Source organism: Danio rerio, chromosome 2 (genome assembly GCF_052040795.2).
Source record: "Danio rerio strain M-AB ecotype USA chromosome 2, GRCz13ab, whole genome shotgun sequence".
NCBI lineage: Eukaryota > Metazoa > Chordata > Actinopteri > Cypriniformes > Danionidae > Danio > Danio rerio.
Window position 1 is genome coordinate 51471190 of NC_141022.1, and position 17899 is coordinate 51489088.

Sequence of the window (17899 nt, forward strand, 5' to 3'; positions counted from 1 at the left end):
GAAGTCTGAATTATTAGCCCCTCTTTGATTTGTTTCTTCTTTTTTAAATATTTCCCAAATGATGTTTAACAGAGCAAGGACATTTTTACAGTATGTCTGATAGTATTTTTTCTTTTGGAGAAAGACTTTTGTTTTATTTCGACTAGAATAAAAAGCGGTTTAAATTTTTTTTATGAACCATTTTAAGGTCAAAATTATTAGCCCCTTAAGTCTTCAGAACAAACCATTGTTATAAAATAACTTGCCTAATTACCTTAACTTAACTAGTTAACTTTATTAACCTAGTTAAGCCTTTAAATGTCACTTTAAGCTGTTTAAAAGTGTCTTAAAAATATCTAGTCAAATATTATTTACTGTCATCATGGCAAAGATAAAATAAATCAGTTATTAGAAATGAGTTACTAAAACTAATATGTTTAGAAATGTGTGGAAAAAATCTTCTCTCGGTTAAACAGAAATTGGGGACAAAATAAATGGGGGCTAATAATTTAGGGGGGCTAACAATTCTGACTTCAATTGTATATATATATATATATATATATATATATATATATATATATATATATATATATATATATATATATATATATATATATATATATATATATATATATATGCGTGTCTGTGTGATGTATGTAAAATTTGGCCCGCGACAACGTTTGTTTTTTGCATCTGGCCCTCGGCCCAAAAAGTTTGGACACTCCTGCTTTACACCATTGCAAGTGTGACGTGTGTGCGTGCGCGTGCGCCCTCTACCGGTCTGCTTCTACTTACACAATCGGTTAGTTTCAGTTACTTTCTCAAACGCGGAAGAAGAAACTCGGTTCAGGTAAAAGTAAAAGAGCTTTTATGTCTGATAGACAAGTTTTTAATCTGTTTTCTAGCTGTCTAACTCTCTCTCTCTATCTTTCAGAGTGTCTATCTTAGGTGTCACAGGAACTATTGTATTTAGCGAGTTTTAAAACACATAGCATCGTTGTTCATTTTCTTTCAAACACAAATAGTCGTGTTTATCTCTCGGTGTCTAAAATAAAATGGCAGAAGCTAATGTTTTCTGGGCTAAGAATCAGTTCAGCTGTTCAGTGTGTCTGGATCTTCTGAGGGAGCCAATGACCATCCCCTGTGGACACAGTTACTGTATGAACTGCATTACTGACTGCTGGAATCAAGATGAGCAGAGGAGAGTTTACAGCTGCCCTCAGTGCAGACAGACCTTCACTCCAAGACCTGCTTTAAACAAGAACGTGGTGTTTGCTGAAATTGTGGAGAAACTGAAGATGACAAGAGTCCAAAACGTTGATCCTGCTCCAAGTTATGCTGGACCTGGAGATGTGGAGTGTGATGTTTGTACTGGGATGAAGTACAAAGCTGTTAAGTCCTGTCTGATGTGTCTGAACTCTTATTGTCAAACTCACCTTGAACAACATAACGGTTTCTTTAAAGATAAGAGACATCATTTAATCAATGCCACTGGACGACTGAGAGAGATGACCTGCCCTAAACATGACCGATTGCTGGAGGTTTACTGTCGGACTGACCAGAAGTGCATTTGTTTATTGTGTACGATGGATGAACACAAAAATCATGACACTGTTTCAGCTGAAGCAGAGAGAGCTGAGAAACAGGTATGAACTTAAAGCTACTACAGTATATAGTCTAGATGTCAGGGAAGTGCTTGTTGGTGTTTTACATGGAGAGCTTTATGACTGAAAAATACATGTAACATCAAGAAGACGCAGACAAATTTGCACAAAGCACCTCTTTCAAACAGTTAACAGATTTTGATAGACCTAAATGTTGTTGTTTTGAAAAAAAAATTATTCATTTGAATTTTTTAATGCAGGATGCCATCAAATGACAACAAGAGAGGAAGACAATCAGTCAGTAAATAATCATTTGAAACAGACATCAATTATTTTATACATTTGTATCTGTTTATTTTGTTTATTTGTTTGCGCCATTTTGGTTAAAGAAATCTAATTTGTACTCCCTTTCACTTCAGAAAAGGAGGCCTGGAATTCGAAGTTTTTAAATTCAGTCCTAAAGGGTTAAATCGGCATAAGGTTAACTAAATGATAGAACCTTTGAATTATGGATTTAAGGAAAAGTACCGATTAGTGTGTTTACATTTGTTCCATGTTGCAGAAACCCTTGGGGGGTGTTCAAAGAAAATTTGATCTTAGAATCAAGAGAAAACAGAAGCTGCTATATCGGCTAAAAGAGGCTGTGGAGACTCATAAGGTCAGTTTTAAAGTTTTAATGAGGATATATTTAAGAGTATTATAAGTCCTACTCCTGAAACTCACCAAGAGCTAGTCTGATTATCTGTATTCTCTACCAGAGCTCTGCTCAGAAAGCAGTGGAGGACAGTGAGAGGATCTTCACTGAACTCATCCAGTCCATTGAGAGAAGACGATCTGAGGTCACACAGATGATCAGAGATCGAGAAAAGACTGAAGTGAGTCTAGCTGAAGGACTCTTGAAGAAACTGGAGCAGGAGATTGAAGATCTGAAGAGGAGAAACACTGAGCTGGAGCAGCTTTCACACACTGATGATCACATACATTTCCTACAGGTAGCAGTGAAATGGAAAACATGAACTTTAGGATCATCCTATTATCACAGAAAGGTCAGGTCATTGTATTTAATTCACTAGCGATGCAGACAGATTTTCATTGTTTTTTCTTTATGGGCTTTTGCACCAGGTTATGAACTATAGGATTAGCCACCAGGCCAGATCTCTAAGAACTAAATATCCCATCTAACCATTTTCCTGATTGCATTCACACAGTCACTAGACATTTTTATGTAAGGACACACAGACAGTGATATAAGCATCCCAACAAAATCAACCAGTGGAGGATAGAGGAGCTGGGTTTCTAATGTGTTGTGATAAAGGAGATGAATATAAAAGTCAATTTTATGCAACTGAAAAAGCAAACAAGTGGACTAAACCACAAATATGTAGTGCTAAATATCCCCAAAGCTGAGAAAACAACACACTTTCGCTAATGAATCTAGGAGTTAATAAAGCTCCTCGAGTGCTTATACAAAAAGACGTTACTGATTCAAATCTGTTCTGTTCTCTTTGTCTCCTGTAGAGTATCCCGGTTCTCTCTGTTCCTCCTGCATCCTCAGACATCAGTGTCAGTTCTCTCCACTCATATGATGATGTGGGTAAATCCATCTCAGAGCTAAGAGAGAAACTTGAGGACCTTTGCAAAGAGGACATACAACAAATATTTGGTAAAGGTAAATCATACTGGTTTATTTGCAGTTAGTACTAAATCGTATTGGAAAACTCTAACCAGGGCTCAACAATAAGGACTGCCCGGTGGCCCAGGGCTAGCGTGAGAGATGCTTGGGACAGTAGACAGGATCATTACTTGTTCGATCCGGACAGTGATGCCTTGTCACTAACATTTAATTTGTCTGCGACTGTTTGTCAGTTGCGTGCATTTTAAGTTTGCGCTTTTAGGTCTTTAAACACAACCTTCTCTGTGATGTCATAATCACCATATTGTTTTCCGGTTCCTCTTATATGATTTGATGTTTTGAGCATGCTATTTTTTTCCGTAACCTGGTAACAACCAGTACAGCGAAGAAACAAACATGGCGGCAACATTAAATTATAAGGCTAAAAGAAATTGTCTGGAAGCAGACATTTACATGTGAACAGCGCAACTAAAAAAATGAAGTGATGTTTGCATAACACTTTTATTAACATTTTTTTAGGTAATGAAATTCGAGATTCACAGACTTTATTTTTGACACATTATTTTTAAAATCTGCGGCTAAAAATAGCTATTAACTTCCCTTTTTTTTTGGTGGGGCCAGTAAAAATTTTGGCAGGGCAAGTAAAAATCTGAACCACTGGCCTGATCGGACCAGTAGAAAAACTCCTTAGCGTTGAACCCTGCTAACATTGTGATATTTTTGCTTTTCTGCTAAATGTATTGCAATATGCATACAATTTCACCAAGTGGCTTGAGAAACTCTGTTTTGGAAGGAATTCATTAATTTAGACTGATTGTGATGACTCTGCAGAGGAGTGTATTTGCTTAAACTACAATAAACTAATTACGAGGAGAGATAAACAAATAAGAGCAAAGATACAAGTGAAATAAACCTTCTCTATAATTTTCTTGGGAGTCTAACAGCATTCAGGTGACATATCAAATATTCAAATGTAAAATAACAATGTATAGTCTACACGGAGCACATGGAGTCTCACAGGTGTCAAACTCAGTTCCTGGAGGGCCGCAACTCTGCACAGTTTAGTTCCAACCCTAATTAAACACACCTGATTAAACTAATCGAGTGCTTTAGGCTTGTTTGAAATGTAGGTAAAGCTGTGGTCACACTATAGTTTAAGCATTCGAAATTTTGTTGTATGGCATTGCGAAAAGGGGCGGGATTAAACAAGATGATTAGACATTAAAAAATTGTGAGCAATTGGTCCATATTTTACATTTCTGTTCAGAGAGGTAATGTTTTGATCTTTGATTGGACTCATGCAATCATGTGATGCAATTTCAGAGGTCAGAGTTCACCAAACTTACATTTTGTAACGCAGCAAACTGTGAAAACTTGTGGCACAAGTTTGCGTTTCCAGTCTGACGCATTTGCGTGCCTATGAATAGAAGTCTATGGGGAGAAAAGTACAGTGTGACCGCAGCTTTAGTGTGTTGAAACTAAACTGTGCAGAGCTCCAGTCCTCTAGGAGTTTGACACCACTGGTCTGCATTGTGTAAATAATTCAATACAATTAACCTTTATTTAAGTTACAAATGATACAATTTCTTGCACGTGAACACTTTAAACTCTCTTTAAATGCTCATACACTTGCAGCCCTTAAAACACATGCGCATAATAAACGTCCTCTCTATTGTGGTTAAATTTTGCATGTGTTTTGACCTGTGCTTTCTGGTAAATTATAATCCCGACTCAACATTGCGCATCCTGCGATGTGACAATTGTGCATGTTGAAATTGCAATATTAATGCTGATACGATGTATTGCGCAGCCGTATTTATTATTTATCGTATCGTATTTATCATATTTTGACCGCAAAAACGAAGAGAAATAATTATAGACCATTTCAATATGGTGATATCATTGGTCCATGAACAATTCCTGCTTGTCTTTTTCAGAACTTTAAGAAGAGGCGATTTAGTCATAACTAGGCCCACACGATATCTGCGCGCACAGAAATCTGCAGATTTTCAGCCCATAATTGAGTCTATTTATTTAGTTGTGTGTAAATGTGTGTAAATTTATATTTATTCAGTTTTTAAATTAATTTCAGTAATATTACTGACTAATATTAAAACGTTCATTTCATATGGTTTACTTACAGTACAGTTTACAAAGTAATAATTTCTGTCTTTTAGTAGATATATTGTAGATATATTATATGGGAGACTTGCTTTGTTTAACAAATAATTGGATCTAATAGGATTTACATTTTAAACATTAAATAAAAGTTTAAATTTTATTATTTTTAATTTAACATATACAAATATACCCCAAATCATTCCACATAAATCAGAATTTTTCACAATATTCTGCGAAGAAATGGCAAAAATGCCTGCAGATTCTGTCTTGCCCTAGTCATAACTAGGCCCACACGGAAACGCAGATTTTCCGCAGAATTACGCAGATTTCTGCAGGTTTTTAGCTTATCATTAATTCTGTTTATTTACATGAGTAAATGTGTAAATCTAAATTTATTCAGTTTTATTCAGTAATTTATTACTTTTTATTTAATATATTAGGGTCTTAGTTATGATACTCCGCTGGATACTCCCAAAATAATTCCGCTGAAATTCACAGATTTTTACCAAAATTCTCCGCAGAAATAGCAAAAAACGTCCGCAGATTCCGTCTGGCCCTTGTCATAACTAATGTTAACATGGCTGTCACTAAAAAAAGTATGAACATGTGGAGCTTTCTGGATTCTCAGAAGCTTTATAACTGAAAGATCTAAAACAGGAAATACATTAGGACCTTTGTTATTGTTTACATGCCTTATAATTGTCTGTAGAATTATAAATGCAATCGGTTTAATATTGCCTTTAAATGTCTTACACTCTATACGTCTGTTGGTTTTGTTAGTTACATACATGGAGATTGTTGCCTCATCTGGACTCAAAACAAGAGATGAGTTCTTGCAATGTAAGTATTTCTAACAAAAAGCAAATACAAACTGTCAGACATTTATCAGTCCTCAAGAAATAATAATCCTGAATTCCAGCATGTTCTTATCAGGATTTAATTTTCCATCTTCTCAATATATAAAATAAATATATGTATATATATAATTTTTGTTGCTCTGTTCAGATTCCTGTCATCTCACCCTGGATTCAAACACAGCACATAAATATCTCCGTCTGTCTGAAGGAAACAGAGTGGCTACTTTTATTGGAGCTGACCAGAGTTACCCGGCTCACCCGGACAGATTTCATGACTTTTCCCAGGTGTTGTGCAGAGAGAGTGTGTGTGGACGCTGTTATTGGGAGGTGGAGTGGAGCGGGGAGGCTGGAGTGGGAATATCAGTCTCATATAAGAGCATCAGAAGAAAAGGACAGAGTAATGATTCCGTGTTTGGATACAATGGTCAGTCCTGGAGATTGTCCTGCTCTAACTCCAGCTATAAATTCAGACACAATAGCAATGTTGTTGATCTCCCTGTATCTTCCAAATCCTCTAAAATAGGAGTGTATGTGGATCACAGAGCAGGAATTCTGTCCTTCTTCAGTGTCTCTGACACAACAATGAGCCTCATCCACAGAGTCCAGACAACATTCACTCAACCGCTCTACCCTGGGTTTGGGATTGATTTTGGATCAACAATAAAACTTCTATTGTTGAAGTCCTTATGAACTATAAGATAATATATACATCCTCATGAAAACTGCAGATAAGAAATGTGGTAAACAGCTTCCTCTATCTTTCTGGTGATTATCATTTTAATCCACACACACACTATTTTCTCTTTATATTAAATTAGTCTAATATACTCATTAAATATCTCCCATAACACACTGTGCAGGTCTGTGTCCAGGGCACAATACAAGGGAACCCTATTGGATTTCTTTTCCTTTTGTTGTAATTGTAATTAAACACAATCCCGTAGGAGCTACTGATGCGTAGACACAGTTCACACAACCCATACAAGCAATAGAGCTGTTTCTTCTTTAAGAAGAGAAGTGTTGTTTCTCCTTTAAGAGAAGGAGGTTTGGAGTTTTGTGAGTTTTGAAATTGAGTGATACCTGCCTCTGTGCATTTTTGTTAGCACAACATCTATAATCCAGTGAATGTGTAAGTATTAGGTGCGTATAATGTCTGAGCTGTGTATTGAATATAAATGTGATGTCTAAACATTCCAAAATAATACAGAATTATTTTGATTGATTGGGGCAGCACGGGGCGCAGTGGGTAGCATGATCGCTTCACAGCAAGAAGGTCGTTGGTTCGAGCCTCAGCTGGGTCAGTTGGCATTTCTGTGTGGAGTTTGCATGTTCTCCCTGTGTTGGTGTGGGTTTCCTCTGGGTTTCCACGGTTTCCCCCACAAGTCAGAAGACAGATGTGCGCTATAGGTGAATTGGGTAAGCTAAAAAATGATCTGTGAATAAATGTGTATGGATGGATGTTTTTTCATTGATCAGTTGCAGCTGGAAAAATGGCATCTGCTGTGTAAAACATATGCTGGATAAGTTGGTGGTTCATTACGCAACCACAATTTAATAAAAAGTCTAAGCCAAAAAGAAAATGAATGAATGATAATTGGAGCATTTAATGCAATATTACACAAAGCATGTACAGTAGGCCTACCTACATAGTATTATTTGTAATTGTCATTTATACATATGGTGTGTGAATGTGAGAAGGTGTATGAGGTTTGAGAAAAAAAAGTTTATTATAGGAAAAGATACTCAAAGAGCCTCAACTCTTGATGCGTGGAAAACGGGTGCAGACCAACTGGCAGAAAAACTCAATGGACAATATAAATGAATGTGTAACAACCTGAATCTTCAAATCTCTGATAGTCTGCGTGAATTTCTACTTTATTTAATTTATTACTATATGTATGGATGTATATATGTATACGTATGTGTGTGCACAAATATGGGTAGGTATATATACATGCATGTACAGTTAAACTATTAGCCCCCCTGTTTATTTTTTCCCCCAATTTCTGTTAAATGGAGAGATTTTTTCAACACATTTCTAAACAACAGTTTTAATAACTCATCTCTAATAACTGATTTATTTTATCTTTGCCATGATGACAGTAAATAATATTTGACTAGATATTTTTCAAGACACTGGTATTAAGCTTAGTGACATTTAAATGCTTAACTAGGTTAACTAGGCAGGTTAGAGTAATTAGGCAAGTTACTGTTTAATAATGGTTTGTTCTGTAGACTATCGAAGAAATAAAGCTTAAAGGGGCTAATTATTTTGTCCTAACCATTTTTTTTTTTTAATTGAAAACTGATTTTATTCTAGTCAAAATAAAAAAAATAAGACTTTCTCCAGAAGAAAAAATTGTATCAGACATACTGTGAAAAAATTTCCTTGCTCTGTTAAACATCATTTGGGAAATATTTAAAAAATAAGAAAAAAATTAAAAGGGTGTCTAATAGTTTTGACTTCAACAGTATGTATATGTGTATTATTTTCTATGGTATTAAATACTAAATATACCCTGTATTTGTCATGTATCATGTTTATTTAAGATGCTGTGACCACTCACATGTAAAATCTATAAAATGTAATTACAAAAATAAAATAGTATCATTGCAGGCTGCACTGGCACAGCTTGAACAGAAATGAAAAAAAAACTATGTGTGAGCGCCCTCTTTAGGTCATTTTCCACGCACTACTTTCGATTTCTTGCAAAACCAGGAAACTCTTTGAAATGAGACCAACAGAAACTCGAAGACTTGTTTGATATACCTTTGTGTGCATGTGTTAATAGAGTGAATATGTCAGTGACTACTCGGTGTTGTTCAACTTACTGTTTTCGATGGGTGATTGATTTGCTGATTGACCCACCAGCAAGTTTTGGGATTCTGAACAAGAGAATCAGACAAAGATGCAGTTGCAAAGCTTTCTCATGTAGGTGAGTTCAACTTTACAAACCGACAACAACAACAACAACAAAAACACTTTAAAGCTGTAATATACTTGGAAAATGGCAGAATCCAGCACTTCAGTGGTTGAGGATCAGTTCAGCTGTTCAATCTGTAAGGATCTCCTGAAGGAGCCAGTGACCATCCCCTGTGGACACAGTTACTGTATGAGCTGCATTACTGAATACTGGAATCAAGATGAGCAGAGGAGAGTTTACAGCTGCCCTCAGTGCAGACAGACCTTCACTCCAAGACCTGCTTTAAACAAGAATGTGGTGATGGCAGAAATGGTGGAGAATCTGAAGAAGACAGGATTAAAATCTCGTGCAAATTATGCTGAAGCTGGAGATGTGAAGTGTGATGTTTGCGCTGGGAGAAAACGCAAAGCTGTGAAGTCGTGTTTGCTGTGTCTGAACTCTTACTGTGAAACCCATTTTGAATGTCATGAAGTCTTTCATTCAAGTAAGCGTCATAAAGTGACCGATGCCACCGGACGAATCCAGGAGATGATCTGCTCTCAACATGACCGACTGCTGGAGGTTTACTGTCGGACTGACCAGAAGTGTGTATGTTTAATGTGTGTGATGGATGAACACAAAAATCACGACACTGTTTCAGCTGAAGCAGAGAGAGCTGAGAAACAGGTATGAATGCTAAAGACTTAACTTAGTTTATCTTAAATTATGTACACACATGCATTAAGGTCTTAGTGGAATCAAAATACACAATGTTAGTGTTATTCTTTAGGTGAACAATTAATCTGTGCTAGTTAATTTACTGAAAAAATATTTTGGTAATCTTTAATTACCTAAAAGAAATCATTAGAAAATAATACAAAAATAGAAGATAAGTTATTAATAATTCATAATTAGTAGTTGATTATAATAATTCATTATAAAGAAATTCTAATATATTGCGATGAGGGATTTAAACCATTGAATATGTGCTTTATTTTTACACATTTAATTCCTTGTGAACCAAAGAACATTTGATATTTATTTGTTTTACTTTTGTTTTAGATTCAAGTTGGCGAAACACAAACACAATTACAGAACAGAATTCAGGAGAAGCAAAGCAAGCTCCAGCAGCTGAGAGAGTCTGTAGAGATACATAAGGTGAGTTTTAATAAAGGTGGCACGGTGGCTCAGTGGTTATCACTGTCACCTCACAGCAAGAAGGTCGTAGGTTTGCATCTGGCCTGTGTCAGATGGCATTTCTGTGCATGTTCTCCCCGTGTTGGCGTGGGTTTCCTCCAGGTGCTGCGGTTTCCCCCACAGTCCAAAGACATGCGGTACAGGTAAATTGGAGAAACTAAATTGGCCGTAATGTATGTGTGTAAATGAGTGTGTATGGGTATTTCCCAGTACTGGGTTGCAGCTGGAAGGGCATCCGCTGTTTAAAACATGCTGGAATAATAAAAAAAAAACCATCAGAAAATGGTTGACACTCACACAAACAAGTACTTTATCTTTTTACTTAGCATACAGTACATACAAATGTAAAGATTATGACTAATATTGGCAATTGCATGATGCATACAGCCATTTTTTTCCTAATAAGTTCAGTGTATGCCACAACTGAAGATAAATATGTATATGAGCATAGCATAAGCCCTTACAGGTCTGGAATCTTCACATTTTCTGATATGAGAGACATTTTATTTAGTAAAAATGAATAAATGAAGGAATAATGGCTCTGCGTTTCAGCATTTTATCTCACTGTAGACGCACTGTATTAGGAGAGCAGTTTTTTAGGCACTTGCTTGACAGAAGCATCAACAGCTTTCAAATATATCTTTATTATTTCAATTAATAAAGGTTATCTTAATGCATGAATACAGCCCAAGCTATACAGTGAGAAATATTGGGAAATATACAAACAGGTAAACAAATTAATACAATCAGGCTAGGGGCTAAATATGCACCACAGAATAGGAAATCAGGAGACATTATTAATTTGGTGCTAAAAAGGTGTCCTGAACTTCCAATTAAATATATCTTTCAAAATAAAAGCTGTGCATCAACAACAACAAAATAATTACAATGGTTGAAGGAAATGTAAAGACACATTAAGTAAATGTCAAGATAAACATATTTTAGGTTCTTACAAGACTTGTTTGTTTGTCCTTCCAGAGCTCTGCACAGACAGCAGTGGATGATTGTGAGAGGATCTTTACTGAAATCATCCGCTGTATTAAGAGAAGAAGATTGAAGGTCACACAGATGATCAGAGATCGAGAAAAGACTGAAGTGAGTCGAGCTGAAGGACTCTTGAAGAAACTGGAGCAGGAGATTGAAGATCTGAAGAGGAGAAACACTGAGCTGGAGCAGCTTTCACACACTGATGATCACATACATTTCCTGCAGGTAACTGGGAAGACTATTATATGTTGTACTGCAGACTGTTTCTTTTTAAATTTTGACATCAAAAAGAGCAAATCTATGTTTAAAGACCATGATATGCTGAGGATTTCGCTGTGATTACTATAGCATGTGAATTCCTCCGTCATCATGAATGCATCTTTATATTTCTGTTGACATTTTTTGTGTAGAGTTTGCAGTCTCTCATCATCCCTGCTGAATCTACAGACAGCACGACTGTCAGTTCTCTCCCTTCTTATGAAGATGTGGGAAAATCTGTCTCAGAACTGAGGAAGAAATTGGATGATTTCTGCAAAGAACAGATGAAATTAATTTCTGCTTCAGGTAAAACACAAACTCATCTTGTAAATTAGAGCTTGATTGTGGTAAATAGACATGGCTCACACAAATGTTTCCAAAAAAGACACACACAGACAATAAAGTCAATATTATTGGCCCCTTATTGATTGCCTAACCAACTGTCATTATTATACAAGGATTTTCCTAATTACATTAACTTACCTAATTAACCTAGTTAAGCCTTTAAATTGCAGCTGAATACTAGTATCTTGAAAAATATCTGGTCAAATATTATGTATTATTTGTCATCATGGCAAAGGTAAAATAAATCAGTTATTAGAAATGAATTAGAAAATAAAATTCTGACTTCAGCTCTAAATATGAAGAGTTCAGATGCAAAAACCTGTAAGTGCCGTCTGAAATTTGTCAAAAGTGAACATTTTTCTCAACTTCCTTTGTTTATGTTGATTTATTTTTACTTTAAAGACCATGAAAGAACTTATTTTTTGGCATAAAAGTGAAATTACTAAACCTACACATATAAACCTGAAAAAAATGCACATTTTAAAAGAAAATTTTAGATGACTTTTAGAGGTTTTTGCATCTGAATTCTTCATAAATAAATGAAACCAAGGCAAATCTACATCAGAAAATGGTTGGCATTCACACACACACAAGTACTTTGTCTTTTTACTTAGCATACAGTACATATAAATGTAAAGATTATGACTAATATTGGCAATTGCATAAGGCATACATCCATTTTTTACCTAATAAATTCAGTGTGTGCCACAACTGAAGGTAAATATGTATATGAGCATAGCATAAGCCCTTACAGGTCTGGAATCTTCACATTTTCTGATATGAGAGACATTTTATTTAGTAAAAATTAATAAATGAAGGAATAATGGCTCTGCGTTTCAGCATTTTATCTCACTTTAGACGCACTGTATTAGGAGAGCAGTTTTTTAGGCACTTGCTTGACAGAAGCATCAACAGCTTTCAAATATATCTTTATTATTTCAATTAATAAAGGTTATTTTAATGCACATATACAGCTCAAGCTATACAGTGAGAAATAATGGGAAATATACAAACAGGTAAACAAATTAATACAATCAGGCTAGGGGCTAAATATGCACCATAGAATAGAAAATCAGGAGAAAAGTATTAAAAAGTCTTAAATGCTATTTTGCAAGGTATTACATTTGATATAATTTTTTGATTATGCAGTGTATGGTTGTATGCTAAAGTTTGCCTGAATTAAATCTGTGAATATCAGGATGCTGTGTAGTTTATGAAATCAGTAAAATCCTGCTAGATTTGACATCATGCTGCTGTCTTTACTGCAGTAACCAACACAACACCATTACTTCTGCAGTTCTGTAGGCGCCAACCTGCTTAATTAGCTAGATTTAATAGATTTGTATCCAGTATATGAATAAGGTTTTAGTTTTGGATTAGTTTCTTACATTAATATTAGTAAATAAACTGTAAGTTAAAATCTTAAACCTGTATATACTGTTCATAGTACATCCATCAGTAAATATCACCATAGTTTTTCTATAACTGCACTTTATAACTTACAGTATACCTCTATCCTGCACTTGCTGCTATTGCACTGCTGGTTAGACCTAAACTGCATTTCGTTGCATTGAACATGTGTAATGACAATAAAGTTGAATCCAATCTAATCTAATGTTTCCAGTTAAAACCGTAAGTAGTTATAAGGTCTTAAAATGTATAGGAGGAGTCTTAAAAAAGGTATTGAATTCCACTCTATGGTTGCTGTATATATTCTGTAGTTAGTTAGTTAGCTAGTTAGTTATTTGGTGTAGAATATTAATGAATAGACTAGATTAAGTTGCTAACATTTATTTGTTTAAATAATATTTACTGGGTTCATACACATTTTTACTACTAAAATTCCATGACTTTTCCATGATTTTTCCAAAACTTTCAAGCAAATTTTCATGACCTAATGTTTCATGCAATTCAATTCAATTCAGCTTTATTTGTATAGCGCTTTTTCAATGTATTTTGTCAAAGCAGCTTCACAAAAATGGTCATAGTAATTGAAACAGAGTAGTTCAGTTTTTAGTGTTTAAGTTCAGTTAAGTTTAGCTCAGTTCAGTGTGGTTTAAAATCATTACTGAGAATCCAAACACTGAAGAGCAAATTTATGCAATGTCTACATATGCATGGTAAAAGAAAAACAATGCATACTCAACTTTATTACAGCATATCGTAAAACATGCAACAATCTATTTAGTTGCAATTTATATTTATGTAAAATTGATTAAGATAATGCTTAAACCACACTAATAATGTGAGAGTTGGTGATTGGCCAAGGACAGAAAAGAAGTAGATAACCTATAATCAAGTATACAGATATCAGATAGTTTTCCCTGACTTTTCCAAAACTTCAAATAACTGATAACTTAAAATCACTAAATAACTTAATGTAAATGTAATTTCAATGACTTTCCAAAACTTTATGGTTTTTTTCTGTTTATCCAAAACTTTTCCAGGCCTGGAAATGCTTGTCAAAGTTCCATGACTTTTCCAGGTTTTCCATGACCAGGGGTCCGTTCTTCGTACGTGGATTACTCAGTTAGCTGGATTTGGATATTGAGGATTTGACACGATCCAGGATCGTTTCGTTCTTCAAAGCTGATCCGAGAGTTGTTGTCATGGCAACAGTTCTGCTAGGTCAAACCTGATCGGGAGCAGGTTCAATTCATATAAACAGGATTAGATTGGCTCAGTTCAAGCAAAGATAATACAGAAAGTATGTTCCGAATTCTGATATTTTCTTACAGTAGTAGTTATACACTTGGGGAAATAATACATAATTTTTAAATATATATATAAAGTTATTCATTAATAAAATAAATAAAGTTATACATATTAATAAAATGTATGCAATCTGCACCCTCGAAATGAAAGTACAAAGACTGCCACCTGGTGCAAAGAGAAAACTTATTGAAATGAACTTTTTAGATCGCTTTAGAACAAATTGTGTATAATAGAAATGCACAATATGTGACTTTTTTTAAAAGCAATAATACATTTATGCAGTCATAAACATGTTTTGATAGTTAATATGCCAGTGATTTGATGCTTCACAAAAGTTGCAGACACCTTTACCAATATGAAAATGCTTTTGTAAACAACCAGTTATTCTTTATACACCGATTAAAAAACGGCTACTATAATAAAGCAAATCTTTTCTAAATGTAGAACTAAATACATTGATTTGCATTGAAATACATGATGAATACTCTTGTCTTGACACATGAAAGTGTAAAGCCTGCAGCTCACAACAAATGTGGAAGGTTATTGCGTGTCATATTTAACAAACCGTTTACTGCTAATTTGATGTAATTTTGCTCACATGGATAATTGAATATTAATCAGATGATGTCATTACGCTGCTGTGCCGTCAGCCAATCGTTGAATTGCTGATCATGATTTCGAGGATCGATAGATCTGTCCTTCATAATACAACCAACGATCTCAGATCAGTTCATCCAGACATTCTAATCTAATTCGCGAACTTGTTTGAAGAACCAAATTAGCGAGAGATCAGTTATCACGATTAAAAGATCTAGGAACTGCTAAATCATCTTAGATCATTTAAATGAGGTACGAAGAACGGACCCCAGATGAACTCTGTATTTAAATAAAAGCTGTGCATCAACAACAACAACAACAACAAACAATTACTAATCCTTTTGTTTCTGACATAAAAGTTGAAAAACACTGAAATAGAGTACGACAAAATTATTAGATTACAACAGACTTGCTAACATTTCTTTAGGTATTATTTAAATAAAAGCTGTGCAACAAACAATTACTAATGCTTTTGTTTCTGACAGTTGACAAACACTGAAATAGAGTATGACAAAATGGTTAGATTAAGACAGATTGCATGCCACTAAATGACTAACTGTTTCTACAGTGAGATGCCGAACGCAGATCCTTCCCACCACTAAACCCAAAACCAGGGAGGACTTCCTAAAGTGTGAGTACTTTACTACAAATAAAGCAAACATTAATATCTATGGAAAGGTTAATTGTGGAGCCACTGTCACTCAGCACCAAACATAAACAAATAGCATATAGAATATATTTGGCCGACTCAGTGGTTAGCACTGTTGCCTCACAGCAAGAAGGTCGCTGGTTTGAGTCCCGATTGAACCAGTTGGCGTTTCTGTGTGGAGTTTGCATGCTCTCTTCGTGTTGGTGTGAGTTTCCTCCAGGTGCTTCAGTTTCCCCCACAGTCAAAAGACATGTGCATTAGGTGAATTGAGTTATCTAAAATGGTCGTAATGTATGAGTATGAATGAAAGAGTGTATGGGTGTTTTCCAGTACTGGGTTGCGGCTGGAAGCTCTGCGTAAAACATATACTAGAATAGTTGGTGGTTCGTTCCACTGTGGCAAAAATAAAGGACTAAGCCAAAGGAAAATTTATGAATTTAGGTGTATATATATATATATATATCTTTGTTTATATATGTTTATATATGTTTGTTTATATATGTTTATATATGTTTTTCAGTTCAGATTTCTTGATTAAAATGCAGATTGTGTGTTTCATCTCCATCAGATTTCCATCAGTTCACTCTGGATTCACAGTCGGTGCATAACAACCTCAGTCTGTCCGATGAGAACAGAGTAGCTACTTTCACTGCATCAATGCATGCATATCCTGATCATCCGGACAAATTTGATACCTGGCCTCAGGTGTTGTGCAGAGAAAATGTGTGTGGGCGCTGTTACTGGGAGGTGGAGTGGAGCGGGAATCATGGTGTGGCTATAGCAGTGTCATATAAGAGCATCAGCAGGAAGGGACAGGGTACTGAGTGTAAATTTGGATATAATAATCAGTCCTGGAGATTGTTCTGCTCTGCCTCTGGATACATATTCAGTCACAACAACAGGAAACGGGATCTGCCGGTAGTCTCCAAAATAGGCGTGTATGTGGATCAGAGAGCAGGAGTTCTGTCGTTCTTCCGCGTCTCTGACACAAAAATGAGCCTCATCCACAGAGTGCAGACCACATTCACTCAACCGCTCTACCCTGGGTTTGGCTTAAACCGGGACTCATCAGTGAAACTGTCATCTATGATTTAGAGTTCTAATCATCATGTAAGAGCTATGAAAAGTAGCATTTGTTTCATTAATGAACTCAAACAATCTTTTCCCTTTTCCCATTGACACCACTTTGAAGATGTGGGATTCTGTTAAGCTCTTATTTACAACTTTTTTTGTGTAAATAGGCTCATTTTGGTGCAGCGTGGTGGCTCAGTGGTTAGCGATGTCACCTCAAAGCAAGAAGGTAGCTGGTTCGAGCCCCGAATGGGCCAGTTGGCATTTCTGTGTGGAGTTTGCATGTTCTCCTCGTGTTTGCGTAGGTTTCCTCCACATGTGGAAATGGTGAATTGAATAAACTAAAATTGACCGGTGTATGTGTGTATGTCCTGGCCCTTCAGGTTGGGGGTTGAGCGTTGGGCTAACAACCCACCTCATTAAAAAAAATAGATGTTACGAAACACCAATATGGTGCAGCTAAATATCAACTTCTATATATTTGGCTCTGGGAGTAGGTAAGTAAGTTAAACGTTTGAGTTTTGCTATTTTTTTTATTATTATTATTCAACTAGTACATCTCTTTGTCTGGCGAGAGCACTTTTAACTTAGCTTGGTATAGATCATTGGATCAGATTAGACCATTATCATCTTGCGCATTTTTAAAGCTTAAACCTCTGTAATATTTAATAAATATCTATAAATAACCAAAAAAAATTATAGCATTCCTTTTCTTGATTATTTAAGTTTGGCAGCTTGGGCAGAATATAAGAGGAGGGTATGAGAATAAAGAGGAGCTTGAATCAAACCTGCATTCTATCTATCCGTCCATATATCAGTCTATCTGTCGATCTATCTATCTGTCTGTCTGTCTGTCTGTCTGTGTCTGTCTGTCTAAAAATCTCTGTCTGTCTGTCTATCTGTCTGTCTGTGTGTCTGTCTGTCTGTCTCTATGGTCATACATCCAGTTATTCTTCATAAATACAGATAATAACTACGCAATA

General features: G+C 35.5%; 2 protein-coding genes across 8 annotated transcripts; both read left to right on the forward strand.

Annotated features, from left to right (window-relative positions):
* The first annotated feature begins 733 nt into the window (after positions 1 to 733).
* Positions 734 to 8718, forward strand: LOC101882560 (tripartite motif-containing protein 16). 7 transcript variants are annotated; one of them, XM_087241479.1, is made up of 8 exons: positions 775 to 829; positions 916 to 1625; positions 2146 to 2241; positions 2342 to 2575; positions 3102 to 3252; positions 6118 to 6177; positions 6343 to 6618; positions 6718 to 8718. In XM_087241479.1, the coding sequence occupies exons 2-8, from the start codon at positions 1035 to 1037 to the stop codon at positions 6882 to 6884; spliced, it is 1575 nt and encodes a 524-aa protein (XP_087097605.1). In that variant the 5' UTR covers positions 775 to 829; positions 916 to 1034; the 3' UTR covers positions 6885 to 8718. The 7 variants fall into 7 exon arrangements, with proteins under 7 accessions (XP_087097600.1, XP_087097602.1, XP_087097604.1 ...); XM_087241478.1 differs by having other exon boundaries at positions 749 to 1625; XM_087241480.1 differs by having other exon boundaries at positions 749 to 1625; positions 3102 to 3246.
* ftr26 (finTRIM family, member 26) lies at positions 8406 to 17272 on the forward strand. Its single transcript, XM_087241482.1, has 6 exons — positions 8406 to 9784; positions 10160 to 10255; positions 11273 to 11506; positions 11692 to 11845; positions 15765 to 15827; positions 16414 to 17272. Exons 1-6 carry the CDS (start codon positions 9203 to 9205, stop codon positions 16938 to 16940), a joined length of 1656 nt encoding a protein of 551 aa, XP_087097608.1. The 5' UTR covers positions 8406 to 9202; the 3' UTR covers positions 16941 to 17272.
* Positions 17273 to 17899: the final 627 nt, after the last annotated feature.

What these genes read in the sequence shown, in the direction of transcription:
- LOC101882560 (XM_087241474.1), top strand. Translation starts at nt 1,035, where the DNA reads ATGGCAGAAGCTAATGTTTTCTGGGCTAAGAATCAGTTCAGCTGTTCA. An exon ending in AGGCTGTGGAGACTCATAAG is followed by an intron (nt 2,242 to 2,341) that starts GTCAGTTTTAAA and finishes ATTCTCTACCAG; the next exon opens with AGCTCTGCTCAGAAAGCAGT. An exon ending in ACAACAAATATTTGGTAAAG is followed by an intron (nt 3,253 to 6,117) that starts GTAAATCATACT and finishes TGGTTTTGTTAG; the next exon opens with TTACATACATGGAGATTGTT.
- ftr26 (XM_087241482.1), top strand. Translation starts at nt 9,203, where the DNA reads ATGGCAGAATCCAGCACTTCAGTGGTTGAGGATCAGTTCAGCTGTTCA. An exon ending in ATCACATACATTTCCTGCAG is followed by an intron (nt 11,507 to 11,691) that starts GTAACTGGGAAG and finishes TTTTTTGTGTAG; the next exon opens with AGTTTGCAGTCTCTCATCAT. An exon ending in CAGGGAGGACTTCCTAAAGT is followed by an intron (nt 15,828 to 16,413) that starts GTGAGTACTTTA and finishes CATCTCCATCAG; the next exon opens with ATTTCCATCAGTTCACTCTG.